This window comes from Chelonoidis abingdonii, chromosome 21, assembly GCF_003597395.2.
Source record: "Chelonoidis abingdonii isolate Lonesome George chromosome 21, CheloAbing_2.0, whole genome shotgun sequence".
In the NCBI taxonomy this organism is placed as follows: domain Eukaryota; kingdom Metazoa; phylum Chordata; order Testudines; family Testudinidae; genus Chelonoidis; species Chelonoidis abingdonii.
In genome coordinates this window covers 3208808-3221123 of record NC_133789.1, presented here as the reverse complement: position 1 = coordinate 3221123, position 12316 = coordinate 3208808, and the positions used below count along the sequence as shown (strand labels likewise).

Sequence of the window (12316 nt, the reverse complement as noted above, 5' to 3'; positions counted from 1 at the left end):
ACCTGCTGCTCCGAGCCTGGAGCTAAGCCTTCCTGCCAGCCAATGGAAGGTCAGAGTATTTCACATGTTTAATCACATGCAAATATATTCAGAATCCTTATCTTGGGTCCTGTGCTCAGACATCATCCCTTCCAAAAAGGGAGAGGCTAAGGGGCACAGGTAGCAGGCCAATCCCCTCTCCCCTCTCCACCAACCCCCCCAGCACAGAGCCCCCTGACCTGCGAATGAGCGGGGGACGAACAGCGGGGGCTGCAGGGTAATGCACATGTGCTACCGGAGAGGATAAAGACCCTCAGTGAGCCCTGCACCCTGCCAGAGTGAATCAATGCCCCCTTGTGCAGGCAGCTGGGACAGTGCTCGCTACTGCTACCCTACGGCATTAACCCTTCCAGACCGGGGGTGCTCTGTGAACGGGCCTGGCACAGCTCCTCCACACTCAGCAGTAAGGGGCCATGTCACACTTACAGCCTTCTCCACTGATGTGCTTGGTAAATTCATTCAGCCTGAAGAGAGGTGAAGAAAGAAGCAATGAGGCCCCATAGCTGTGGGTTCGGTCTCTGTGGCTGGTGAAACTGAAACCGCTTTATCCCCAGAGCAGGGCAGGCTGCCCACGCACGCTGCCCCCTGCCAACCCTCCTCCACCCTCGCTTGCCACAGTAGCTCAAGCCCAGCTGGGGCCCTATCCCCAACCAGCGCCAGCCTCCCAGTTCCCACCAGCTCCTTTCTCTGCTGGCCCCATGGTGCAGACTCAGTCTAAAGATGGAAGCGGAAGGAGATCAGACGCTGGGCTGGGACTCTGTAGGTCTGGGTTCAGTTCCCAGCTCAATGATGCGTCCTCTCGTTGCTTCGTCTCTCAAGGTCTCCATTGTCCAGGGTCCTTGCTCTCCCCCACCCTTAGTCTGCCGGGTCTGGTTAGCCTGGGAGCCCCTGCGGTCGGGACCGTCTCCCTGTGTCAGTGCAGCACACCCTGATCTCGGCTAGGGCCTCTAGCTGCTGCTGCTCCAGCCATCAATCCTAGCAGAGTAACTGCACGTACCACATCTGCCCTGGGTGCACTGAACGGGGCGGAATCCAGGCTAACACAGGAGATGGCACACTGCACATTAACACATGCACACCTGTTCTAAGAAGCAGGCACTAGATCAGCCTGACCCTCTATCACGCCCCAGCTGCATGTGTGCAAAATAAAAATGACTCCAAACCCCCAGCCTGGGTTCTGCCCAAGACTGGTCTGATGATAGTAACAATTCTCAAGAATGATTCCAGTGGACAGGCAAGGCTTTAACATGTCGAAATAGGAAAAGGCCCTGCTTCTGTATATTACTGTAATGCTCGGACATCCCGCTTTGGATTTTGCTGGGTGCTGCACAGAAAGCTAGTGAGACGCATCCCTCTGCCCCAGAGCTCGCAGTCTACATTAGGAGCGCTTTGCTGCTCCAGGAACACCAGTACATACACACCAGGAAATCATGGCTAGTGTGGACACAGTTAAAGCTGCGCTTTCCTGGTACAGTAAAAGTGCCCCGCACAAACGAAACAGGCGGTATTGGTAAAAGCGCAGCGTTGTCAGTAGAGCTGCGTCTACACTAGGGGCTCCTGCTGGCACAGCGAGGCGGTTCAGGGATCACATCCCTGACTGACGTAGCTACCCGGGCAGAATTTTGTAATGTAGACATTACCAAAGGGATGGAGGGGAAACTGAGGCATGGAGAGGGGAAAGGACTTACCTAAAGTTGCACAGCAAGTCCATGACAAAGCTGGGAATAGAACCCACGAGGTCTGACTCCAAGTGTATGCCCTGCCCACTGGGCCTGAGTGCCTCAAGTTGGCTTAGCACATGCACTCCCACATCAGCTGGTTTTAAAGTACACGAGTGCAACCCCACAATTCTAGCTCGCTATTTTTAATGCACCATCCAACACCACAGCTTTTCCCCTGCCCTCCTGGGGACAGCGAGGAATTGTAGCAGGGCTGTTTGGTTTTGATATCATGCCAGGGGCAGGTGGATTTTGTGCCTGAGGTGTATGTTTCCAGCACAGGGGCTAACAACCCCCTCGCATAATGATCTGAGCTCTGAACATCTGCAGACCCAGCCAGGGATTGCAGAAAAGCACCAATTAAAGACATGTTCTCAAAGCACCACAGGGCGCTTTGGTGTACTGCTCCCACTGCCAGCCGAGGCCAACGCACGGCCAACACCGGCTGCATCGCTGCACCCATCACGTGAGAGAACACAAAAAACAGATCCATCAAGCCTTATCACATCTCCTGGATGTTTGTGGCCACCTGCTTCCCTCATTTCGCTCAGAGGTGGGAGGTCAGAGGCACAAACATGTTACACAGCTGCCACGGCACCTTGCGCCCAGTGATAACCCAGCACAGACAGTGTCTCTGAAGTCACTCACTTGATGAACTTCCGAGCAAAAGATTTCAGCTTCCCCGTCGCTGCTGCAGCTGCCAACAGCAGATCCAGGCTCTTCCCAGACAGCATGTGGCCCAAGACGCCTAGTAGCCCCTCGGGGGATTTGGAGTGATCTGCATCCATGGTCTAGTGAAAAAAGGGGGGGCGGGGAACAAAGCAGTTTTACAGTGTTATAAAGCGGCTGTAGAACTCGGCACGACTGGAGCTCTCTGATTGGCTGTCAGTAACACCATATGCAAGTCAGTCATCATCAGACGCCACGTGAGAAAACGAGCGAGGGATCAGACCTGCCAGACAGGGCTCTAGCATTGCTCAGCCACCACCCAAGGAGAGCTGTAATGACCCATAATCCACCACCGCTGCGGCTCAGGTGGGACCTGCGGAACAAAATGTACTTGCTGATTCAGAAGCTCGGGATCCTACGCACTCTTGGGGAGCGTGACAGCCATAACAATTCAGGGAAAGACTGCGTCTGCCTGCGTGAGCTGTGTGCGCGTTATCCAGAGAGAAAGGAGCTGGGAGCAGGACGGCTACAGAGTTCTCTGCCTGCAAAGGCCTGAGTCATGCTGTTACAGCCCAATGCTTTAACATGCTGCATAAGGTCACTGCTTCCAGACACAGCTAAAGGAATGGTTTGGCATGGGGAACAGCCCCTCTGACTCTTACTGCCACTACAGCGGAACAGGACAGCAGTAAATACCAATGGCGCAGCATAGGGCTGCTGGCAGCCAGCCGCCCCCAGTGAGCCTGCCCCCAAGCCTGGCTAGAGGCACTGCCTTTCCCCCAGTACTGGGAGAGAACCTGGAGCATTATGGCCGCTCACGAGCGATCAAGGGTCCCAGGTGTCCACAGCAGTCTGGGACGGGGGGCACTGGGGAAGTTACCTTGAGGATGTTGGTGACAGTGGGCTCGGCTCTCAGGATGAGCCCCGGGTTGGGCTGGATGTTGGCATTCTCTGCCGATTTCAAGCGTGGCGCATGCTCCCGGTCAGCCGTCCTGGGGGGGCGGGAGATATGCACGGAGATGAGGGAATCAGAGAGGAGGAGCCCCTCTTCCCCCTGCTTTCCAAACAATGCAATCCCCCACTCCCTTTTCCAAGAGGGTCAGGGTTAGTACAGCCCGTGGGAATGCAGCACCCACGTCCCTCCCACGTAGGGAGCCTGTGGCCAGCCAGACCAGCAGATCTGAGCCGAGGAGGCAGTTCCCTGGGTCGACAAGGCCCCCTTCCCTCCCAGTCCCCATAGTGTGCTCAGCAGAGACCAGCAAAGACCTTTCTATTCAAGCTGGGACACCCAGGGTCTTTTAGCCCCCATGTCTCTCTGGCTGTTCCTTTAGGGTTTTGACGGCTGGTTGGATCCAAGCTGTCCCGTTTATTCTGCTGTGAGGAAGTTAAGACACTCAGAGCCCCCAGAAGCCAGTGATTCCCCAGGGGGAAAGGGATGGCAGCAAGACCCAGCTGCTATCGATGTGCGGGGAACTCCCGAGGCAGCAGAGCTGGGGACCTACCGTTTGGCGACCAGGTTGGTCATGTGGGCCTCAGACAGCAGTCCCTGTTTGCTGCACTCCTGCAGGAGCAGACTAGTACAGTCACAGCTGGAATGGAGAGAGATGGAGCTAAGGGCACAAGGAATCCTACACACGCGTGCGCTCACTGACCCGCGTTAGGGCGGGAGTGGGAAAGCAGCTACTTCAGAGAGGCCAGAGCGTTCCTGCTTCTGACCAAAGCCAAGGAGATGGCATTGTGAAGTGCGGGGTCAGGACTCTGGGGTTCCAGGCCCACTTTTAGGCAGACGTTGGGAGCCCAGTGACTCAGACAAGAGACGGACTCAGAACTGGGTTCTCTCTTTGGCGGTGTCAGGTCACTGTACCACTGGGTACGTTAGTTCCGTCAGCACAGAGCTAACAATATTTACCCACCTCACAGAGGGGCATGCCAGCTTGTGTGTGTGTGTGTTTGTAAGGTGCCTCAGAAGCAGAAAGCGTTATTAACATGGGACTCAGCTGTTAAACACTGGCTGGTGGGAGGGGAAATGAGGCACGGGAAACATGGGGAGAGAAAAGCTGCCCTCCAGGCTGTACGCCAGCCTCATGACCAGCCAGTGGGAAACATGTCGGCAGCTGTTCAATACCGCCTCAACGGCTACGAGCAAAGCCAGGACGCTGAAGGCTGGGCTGGGTGTTCTGCCACAGATCCAGTGCTCAGAAACCAGGGATTAAAAGTGAAATTGGATCCAAGTTTTCAACTAGGGCTTCGTCTACACTACCCGCCGGATCGCGATCGATTTATTGTGTGTAGCGTAGATGCAATAAATCGATCCCTGATCACTCTCCCGTCAACTGCTGAACTCCAGCTTGGCGAGAGGTGGAAGTAAAGTTGATGGGGGAGCCACGCCACGAGGACGCAAAGTCAGTAATTTTAATTCGATCTAAGAAACATCGACTTTAGCTACGCTGTTCTCGTAGCTGAAGATGAGTATCTTAGATCAATCCCCCTCCCAGTGTAGACCAGGCCTAGGGATTAAGCCCAGGACACAGGCCAGTTTACCCATTTAGGGCTGTGGGGCTCCTCCGGCATGAGGGACATGCTGTCCCTATGGTTCTGTGTGCAGCTCAATGGAATCCAGTCATTCCCACGGCACTGAGGAGGAGGAGGAGGAGGAGGAGGAAAGACCCTGCCCACAGCGTACAGCAGCTGTGCCTTTCCATATGCTTAGGCCCTTTCCCCTGGGTGCTCCGAGGTCAGGCGCAGACACGGGAGGGAGGGAGGGAGGACTCACTTGCATCGCTGATCAGCTTTGTCCAGCAGAGGGGTGAGTTTCAGCAGGAACTCAAAGGCACAATTCACGTCCTCGGTGAAATCCTGCAGCCACACAAGCAAGCAAGCACTGGGTCAGACCTCACTTCACAAGGTACATGAGATTCTTTCAGCTGAAGCAGCAAAGCCACTTAGAAACTTGGGCTTAATTCTTCCCCATCAGCTGAATAACGCTGCACAACTTCACCCTGGTGGACCAACAGAGCGTTGGCCAGTCAGTGACATGTTAGCAAAGGGACGGATTATCCCAGGGATCGGCAACCTTTCAGAAGTGCTGTGCCCAGTCATTTACTCACCCTAATTTAAGGTTTCGTGTGCCAGTAATACATTTTAATGTGTTTAGAAGGTCTCTTTCTATAAGTCTATAAAATATAGCTAAACTATTGTTGTATGTAAAGTAAATAAGGTTTTTTAAATGTTTAAGAAACTTCATTTAAAATTAAATTAAAATGCAGAGTCCCACGGACCAGGACCCAGGCAGTGTGAGTGTCACTGAAAATCAGCTCACGCGCTGCCTTCAGCACATGTGCCATAGGTTGCCTACCCCTGGATTATCCTATGGTGCGTTTGGGACACGGGAAAGGCTGGGCAGCCAACTCTGATATTCAGAGGTGCTGGCTCCCACTGAAGTCACAGCACTGCAGGAACACAATCCTCAGCACCAACAGGAGCTGCTGACACTTGCCATGAAAGTCAGGCCCCGACCTCCGTTCAGGTATCATAAGCTGATAGCCACTGCTCCGCAAGGAGAGGGAGGAGATCCTGAGAAACAGGCTGGGTTGGTGCTTTACTGTGGAGTTCCCACCCCTCGAAACAAAATCCCCCACAGCAAGTAGAAGAGCAGGGATGCATCCCCGAGGCCAGGAGTGTGGCTTCTCCCCTGGGGACTTCTCATCTTTTAGACTGTAAGCTCCTTGGGGCAGGCACTGCCCTTGGCTGCACGGCCCTGATGCTGCCGAGACTTACACACATGCTCATGGTTACGGACACGAGGGGCCCTGCTGACCAATCAGATCGTTCCTGGTGCAAAGCTGAGCACGGGCCTGTGCCTCTGAGGGAGCGAGGTCTGTATTTGTAGTGTCTAGAATAACAGGGCCCCAACTGGCTGGGGTGTGTGTGAGGGTTTATACAGAGCCCCTGCTGCAGCAGGGGAGGACTCTGGTACGGGAGCCACACACAACCCCAGGCAGAGGAGCAGAGTTTCAGCAAGTCCCTGACATAGAGGGAGGTAGGAGGGTGGCACTGAGGAGCTGGGGGAGGGATGCAAGGAGCCCCTGGTGTGTACAGGCTCAGACAACACAAGGTACAAAGCACGTGACCTCCCAGGCTATTAGACTGTAAACTCTTTGGGGAAGTGACTGTACAGCGCCGAGCACAATTGGGCCTCCATCTCATGTGGTCCCTGGGCACCTCCATTACAAACATGATCTCTGTGTGTGTGTGGGTGTGCGTATTGTGTCTGTACACACACACACACACACACACACACACACCTCCGCACTGTAAATGATCAATACTAAACACAAACAGTCACAGCAACTCACCTTCTCTCCCTGGGGATATTTCTTTAGTTTAACCAGAACCTGAGGAATCTGAAAGAAAGTTTTTTAAAACAGTCAGATCTAGCCCAAGAGATCCTGGGTGCGGAGACTCAGGCTCATACAGCATGACACATGGCTCCCACTCAGTAGTCATGGCAGAATACATCAGCCCTAGAGGATACACCCCTCAGAGCTGCCCCAGTGATCAATCTAGTCAAGGCCCTGGGACCATCTGTTCCCAAGGAAGGTGGGAGGAAAACCCCCTAGTGGACATTTATGGAACGACCTGCACAATAGGGAAGTGTCACAGTCCCCATCACTCAGAAGCCCCCCTCCCCCCCCAATTCCCTTCACACTTGTCAGTCCCAGTGGAGATTACAGGGGACGAGATGGAGGAATACGAAGCTGTAATGTGTGGAGCTTGTTGTGGGGAATCAGTCACCGTCCTTTTTATTTTTCTTACAAAGAGCGGACAAGAGCTGGGACAGGGGATCCAGGGCCATCTGCTGCTATTTACTTTGGGGACAGGGGAAGAAAGAAGCTGAACACACAACCTTTCAGTCTGCCAAGGACAAAAGAGGAATGTGAAAAAGCAACAGCACCAGGGGCTTAACACAACACTTACCTCCCCCTGTGATCTAATCCAGAGAGTCACTTAGCATTTATAAGGCATTCTGCAAGCATAGCCCTCCTGGAAGGCTATTGCTCCTGCTTTACAGATGGGGAAACTGAGGCGGACATGGCCAAAGCAACATGGTAGTGCTAAGAACAGAGCCCAGGTCTCCTGGCTCTCAATCATGCATGTTAACCACCATCCCCACATTGCACACTGGATCAAGTCAAGCTGATGTCATGTCCCACAAGGGCGCAGGTTCTCCATTAAGCCAAGATCAACCGTTTCCCAAGCCAGGAACAAAGTGAGACGAAAGCTGTTTTGCAAAACTAAAATAAGCCCAACAAATCAACGTTTGATGGCTTGTGTAAAGGGATGCTGCCTACGGGCTCAGCCTCCGAGCCTGCAGTTTAACATGCTCTGTACAGCTGGGGCATGAAAAGGGTCCCCGGTGGAGGATACAGTGGGAAAGGAGAGATAATTGCTGTCCCAGGTTTTGACACTCAGCAGGGTCCAGGCAGGGACAGACTCTGGGTTCTCGGCAGGGGCGGGATGCATGACAAGGAGTTACCTTAAGGAAGGTGAAGGCCGTCCATTTCAGCTCCTCCGTCCCCTCCGGGGACTCGATCAGGCCCACGAAGCAGGCTTTCCAGATCTCCAGCACAAAAAGCGGTGAAGGAATGCGCTACAAGTGGGATGCAAAAGATGTCAGACCCAGAGAGTTTAAGGTATGCCACCCACTCCATCTCCCACCCTATTGTGTGGGTCGTCAGCGGGGATCGAACCTGGAGCCTCTTGATTTAAAAGCAGGTGCCTCTGCTGCTTGAGCTGGAAGAGTAACTCCATTCACCAGAGGCACAAGCAAACTCGTACACGGACCAGCCAGACCCACCCAGCACTAATGGGAGTCTTGCACAATGGGATTTGGAGGGAGTTGTACTTCCCTGCATTTCTGTCCGAGATCAGGGGCCAGCCTCAGGCTCACCCCCTCTGGTGCAAGCCGGACACCAAGACGAGAAGTGACCTGCCAAGGCCAGACAGATTCAGCACCACAGCTGGGATTAGAGCTCACAAGGCCCAGCTTCTGGTCCCACTAGGCCACGCTGCCTCTCTGAGTCAGGATTCGCTCAGGATTTCCTCAGGGAGGAAACACGCTGCTGCTCCTTCTCTGTACCTGCATCCGCTTCACCATCATCAGCTGTTCCACGAGAGGCTGGGTCTCTCCCGTGAGGTTCATGGTTCCTTCCAGCAGCACCACGGCATGCACGGTGGGGAAGCCGGTTTTATTCAGCTGCTCGGAGTGGGCCGAAAGCATGGTGGGTATGCTGCAAAAGAAGAACATTGGTAATTGGGGAAGAGGCTTGGGTGATGGGGGGGAGACCCTACACCCACCAGAGGTCAAGGTCATTGGGTTTCAACCCTTCTCTATGCTGCTGCCACGTCTGGGTCAGGACAGGCGACGGCCCTTAGACTCTTCTCTGGTTTGACAGATGAACCTTTAGGCCCTGGCTAGGTCATTGGTGTTTAACTCCCTGGGCTTGGCCACGTGGGGAAGTGAGTCCAGAATAAGGTCGGGTGAGAGTTTAAAGACTCTGGCTAGCTCCCTGCATGGACACTCTTAGTACCGAACAGAGTCCACGTGGGCCTTATTCCAGAATCGCTATTCCGGCCATGTTCCCATGTAGACAAGGCCAGAGAGTTAAAGGGGGCAGGGCTGCTGAGGGGGTACCATGAGTGGGGCTTCCAGCCTGGGACTCAACTGAGTTCCACCTAGCCCGGCATCCTCCTTCCTCTCTGCCAGCTCCCAACCCCTCCATCAATTCGGGGTGTGGGCTGCAGAAAAAGCTGTACAATGGACACAGGAGATGCCTGCAAGAAGTATGAGGCTCTCTGACCTCTTGGGCTTCTTCTGGCCAGCAGCAGAGGAGCAGGGACACAAACAAGGGCGAGAGCAGAGCCCACAGGCATCAGCCAGGAGCCCTCCTGGGATGTGCCAAAGTGAACTGCTCGCTCATCCCCACAGCTACCCCTGCTGTCCCAGCCAACAGGCAGAGCAGGTGCATGGACCCCCCCTACACATACACTCGTCACCCCAAGCGCCCGGAAGGCAAAACAGTGGGGCTACCTCTTGATCAGGGAAATGCACTCGTCCGCTTGGCTGCGCAGCTGGGGATTGCTGAGGCTGCTCAGATTCTCCGCCAGTTTGATCAGCGACTGCTCTATGGCGCTCCACGAAGCTGGAAGGAAAAGCGGGGGCGGGAAATGTAAGATTTTCAACGTGGAGATCCCAGGGAGTATATGAGAGTCCCGGTGGGTCTGTACAGCTGAGAGGTCCTGGCAAGGGCTGGCACTTGCCTAGGAGCTCAAGGGAGTGGGCAGCCAAATCCTGTTGGATTTCAATGGGAAAGAGGTGCCTGTGGAAATCCCAGCTGAGATCTGTACTGCCTCAGAATCGCTCTGGGACACAGCTCAGCTTTGCATAGCACCCTCTCCAGGGGTGCCGGGGAAAGCCAGACCGCAAGGGAGCCAGTCTGCAGCAGCCATTAGCTCCCTCAGCCCTCATGCTAAGACTACTCTTCCAGGGCAGCGGGGACTGGAGGGCAGGCAGCGTGGGTGCCATGTCAGGGAGCAGGTGGCTACAGCGATTTACACAGCAGAGGAGCGGGTGTTGGTGCGGCAGGGACAAAGAGGGCTAAGGGAGAAGGAAGCAGTGATGGCAGGGCTTGGCTGAGCGGGGTAAAGGAGAGGAGTCGAAGACGATCCCCCAGGGGATGGCAGCAAGAGGGAACAGGGAGGGAAGCTCAGGAGTTCATGTTTGGCCATGGCAGAGACACCAGTAAGACAAGCCAGGTGAGGGGGTGGGACGGACAGAGCTACACCGGTAATGGCCCAGCGACATACACGTCTCTTCCAGCTTGCCAATGTGAATCAGGGCCCGGTTTTTGGTGCTCCCCAAGATCTTCTCCAGCCGCTCCAGGCACATCTTCAGCTGGTTCTCAGCAGCCAACTGGTCCAGCATCTCTTTGAACTTCTCCGTATAGAAGGCCGTGCAGCGCAGCATCCAGTTGAGGGCGCTCATCAGGGCCCGGCATAGGCCAATGCACTCCTCCGCTTTGCCATGGCAGCTGAGGGGGGGGGCAGAAGAAAAGATTAGGTTGGAATGTCTCATTATGGGACCTTCCCCTTATTCCAGCTAGCCAGGTGTCCCCATCACTGCAGCATCCAAACACCTAATGATCCTACAGTTAGGTCAGCTTAACTACATCCTGCAGGGCTGTGAAAAAATCATCCCCTCTGCAACGTAGTTACACTGACCTAAGCTCTGGTGTAGACACTGCTAGGCCCAGGAACTAATTCATCCATCAACTTAGTTACCACCTCTCGGAGAGCTGGATTTACTACAGTGAGGGAAGAACCCCGTCTGTTAGTGGAGGAAGGGTCTGCACTACAGTGGTGCTGCTGCAACGTTTCAAGTGTAGACGCACCCAAAGGAAGACGCTCAAGGTCCCACAGGGAGCTTGGGAATTGACCCCGAACATCTCAAGGCTCAGCCCTGCACCTTAACCACTGGACCATTCTTCCTCCTATTCATGTGGCTGAATTTCATCCACCTGTTGACTGTTTTTCGCTCCTCAATTCGCACAAAGGACTTTGTCATGCTTATCACCTCCAGTATGGCTGAAAAATCTCACCATCTCGGGGTCTTCCTGGCATCTCTGGGCTTTTAATTACAGCGATACTTTTCTAAGCCCCCAGTTGAATTATCTTGCCAAAAATGATCAGCACTGATCAACAAACTACGAGGTGGGAGTTCTCCTTCTGGAGCACAAATCAGAGGTTTGGATCTAATTAAATGGAGGATCAAATTAACCGGGGACTGGATGAAGCGGCCAGCTTTGTATTCGGCCAGCGGCAGCTCCTTGTCAACAGTTGGTGACAAATTAATATTAATTGTTGCAATTCTGCTTCATGAAATATAAGAACAGCTATTTCTGCTTTCCTACCCCATCTATTCACTCCCCCTGCACACACCCAGCTCAGCAATATCACTGCTGCCTTTAAACAGGTTTAGTTGGGTTTTAAGGTAAACTACAAGCATTCTGGGTTTTCCAGAAACTGTTTACTGCCCTGAATCATCAATAGAAGATCAGCCCCTCACTCATTCTCTAGACACAGTCTCAGCAGCATCACAGCGAACGCCTACTGACTTGCACCAACACAAATGCTCAAGGTTGCAAGAATGGCCTGCTGTGTTCAGAGACAGAAGTAGGAAGGGCTGCAACAATGAGGTGCACTGGCAGTGCTGGGTGTGCGCAGCCCAGGACCACGGAGCAGGAGGAGCCGCAGGTGAGGACTCAGATGCAATAGCAGGGATATAATCCTTCACATTGAGGGGTTTAAGCCTACCTCTAACTACTGGGGCTGAGGAAGAATCTTTCTGTGGAGGCAGGTTACCCCATAATGCCAGATGCAGGGTTTCTTGTACCTTCCTACAAAGTTGGCACTGGCCATGGGCAGCAACAGGACACTGGCCTGGGCAGGTCACTGGTTTGAGCCACTCTGGCAATTCCTATATTCCCTATGTTTAGCGCAGCTGTGTGGGGCGTCCAGGACGGGACTAGCAATCAAGGTGCACAGGCAGAGCTGAGGGAAGAGACCTGCCCAGCTCCTACATCAGGGGTTGCCAAACTTTTGTTTGGCATGACCCCATTGTAATGAACCATTTCCTCCTGGGACGCCAGACAGCAGGACAATGTCATTTTCAAGAGCAAAATGGCATCCTCTGCAGAATGTGACCTCGCACACACCATGGACAATGCCATTTTGTCCTCCATGCAGCGTGACCTCATACATATGGTGCGTACGAGGTCACGCTGTGCAGAGGATGCTACTTTGTAGAACAAAATGGCGTCCTCCATGCAGCA

At 53.9% G+C, this 12316-nt stretch overlaps 1 protein-coding gene and 1 non-coding gene across 6 annotated transcripts in view; both read right to left on the bottom strand.

Moving 5' to 3' along the window:
* Positions 1-12316, bottom strand: part of MED24 (mediator complex subunit 24) — a 36439-nt gene that overhangs the window by 13963 nt on the left and 10160 nt on the right. For all 5 annotated transcript variants that reach the window (XM_032788919.2, XM_032788918.2, XM_075059701.1 and 2 more), the window contains 10 exons: positions 10293-10516; positions 9517-9628; positions 8566-8716; positions 7963-8076; positions 6782-6829; positions 5200-5282; positions 3929-4015; positions 3307-3418; positions 2406-2548; positions 466-503 (listed from right to left, as the gene is read on the bottom strand). In XM_032788919.2, coding sequence (XP_032644810.1) covers positions 466-503; positions 2406-2548; positions 3307-3418; positions 3929-4015; positions 5200-5282; positions 6782-6829; positions 7963-8076; positions 8566-8716; positions 9517-9628; positions 10293-10516 — 1112 coding nt within the window. The remainder of the gene's footprint in view (positions 1-465; positions 504-2405; positions 2549-3306; positions 3419-3928; positions 4016-5199; positions 5283-6781; positions 6830-7962; positions 8077-8565; positions 8717-9516; positions 9629-10292; positions 10517-12316) is intronic.
* Positions 35-142, bottom strand: LOC116829930 (small nucleolar RNA SNORD124). Its single transcript, XR_004374838.1, has one exon. It is a non-coding gene; the product is annotated as a small nucleolar RNA SNORD124 (small nucleolar RNA).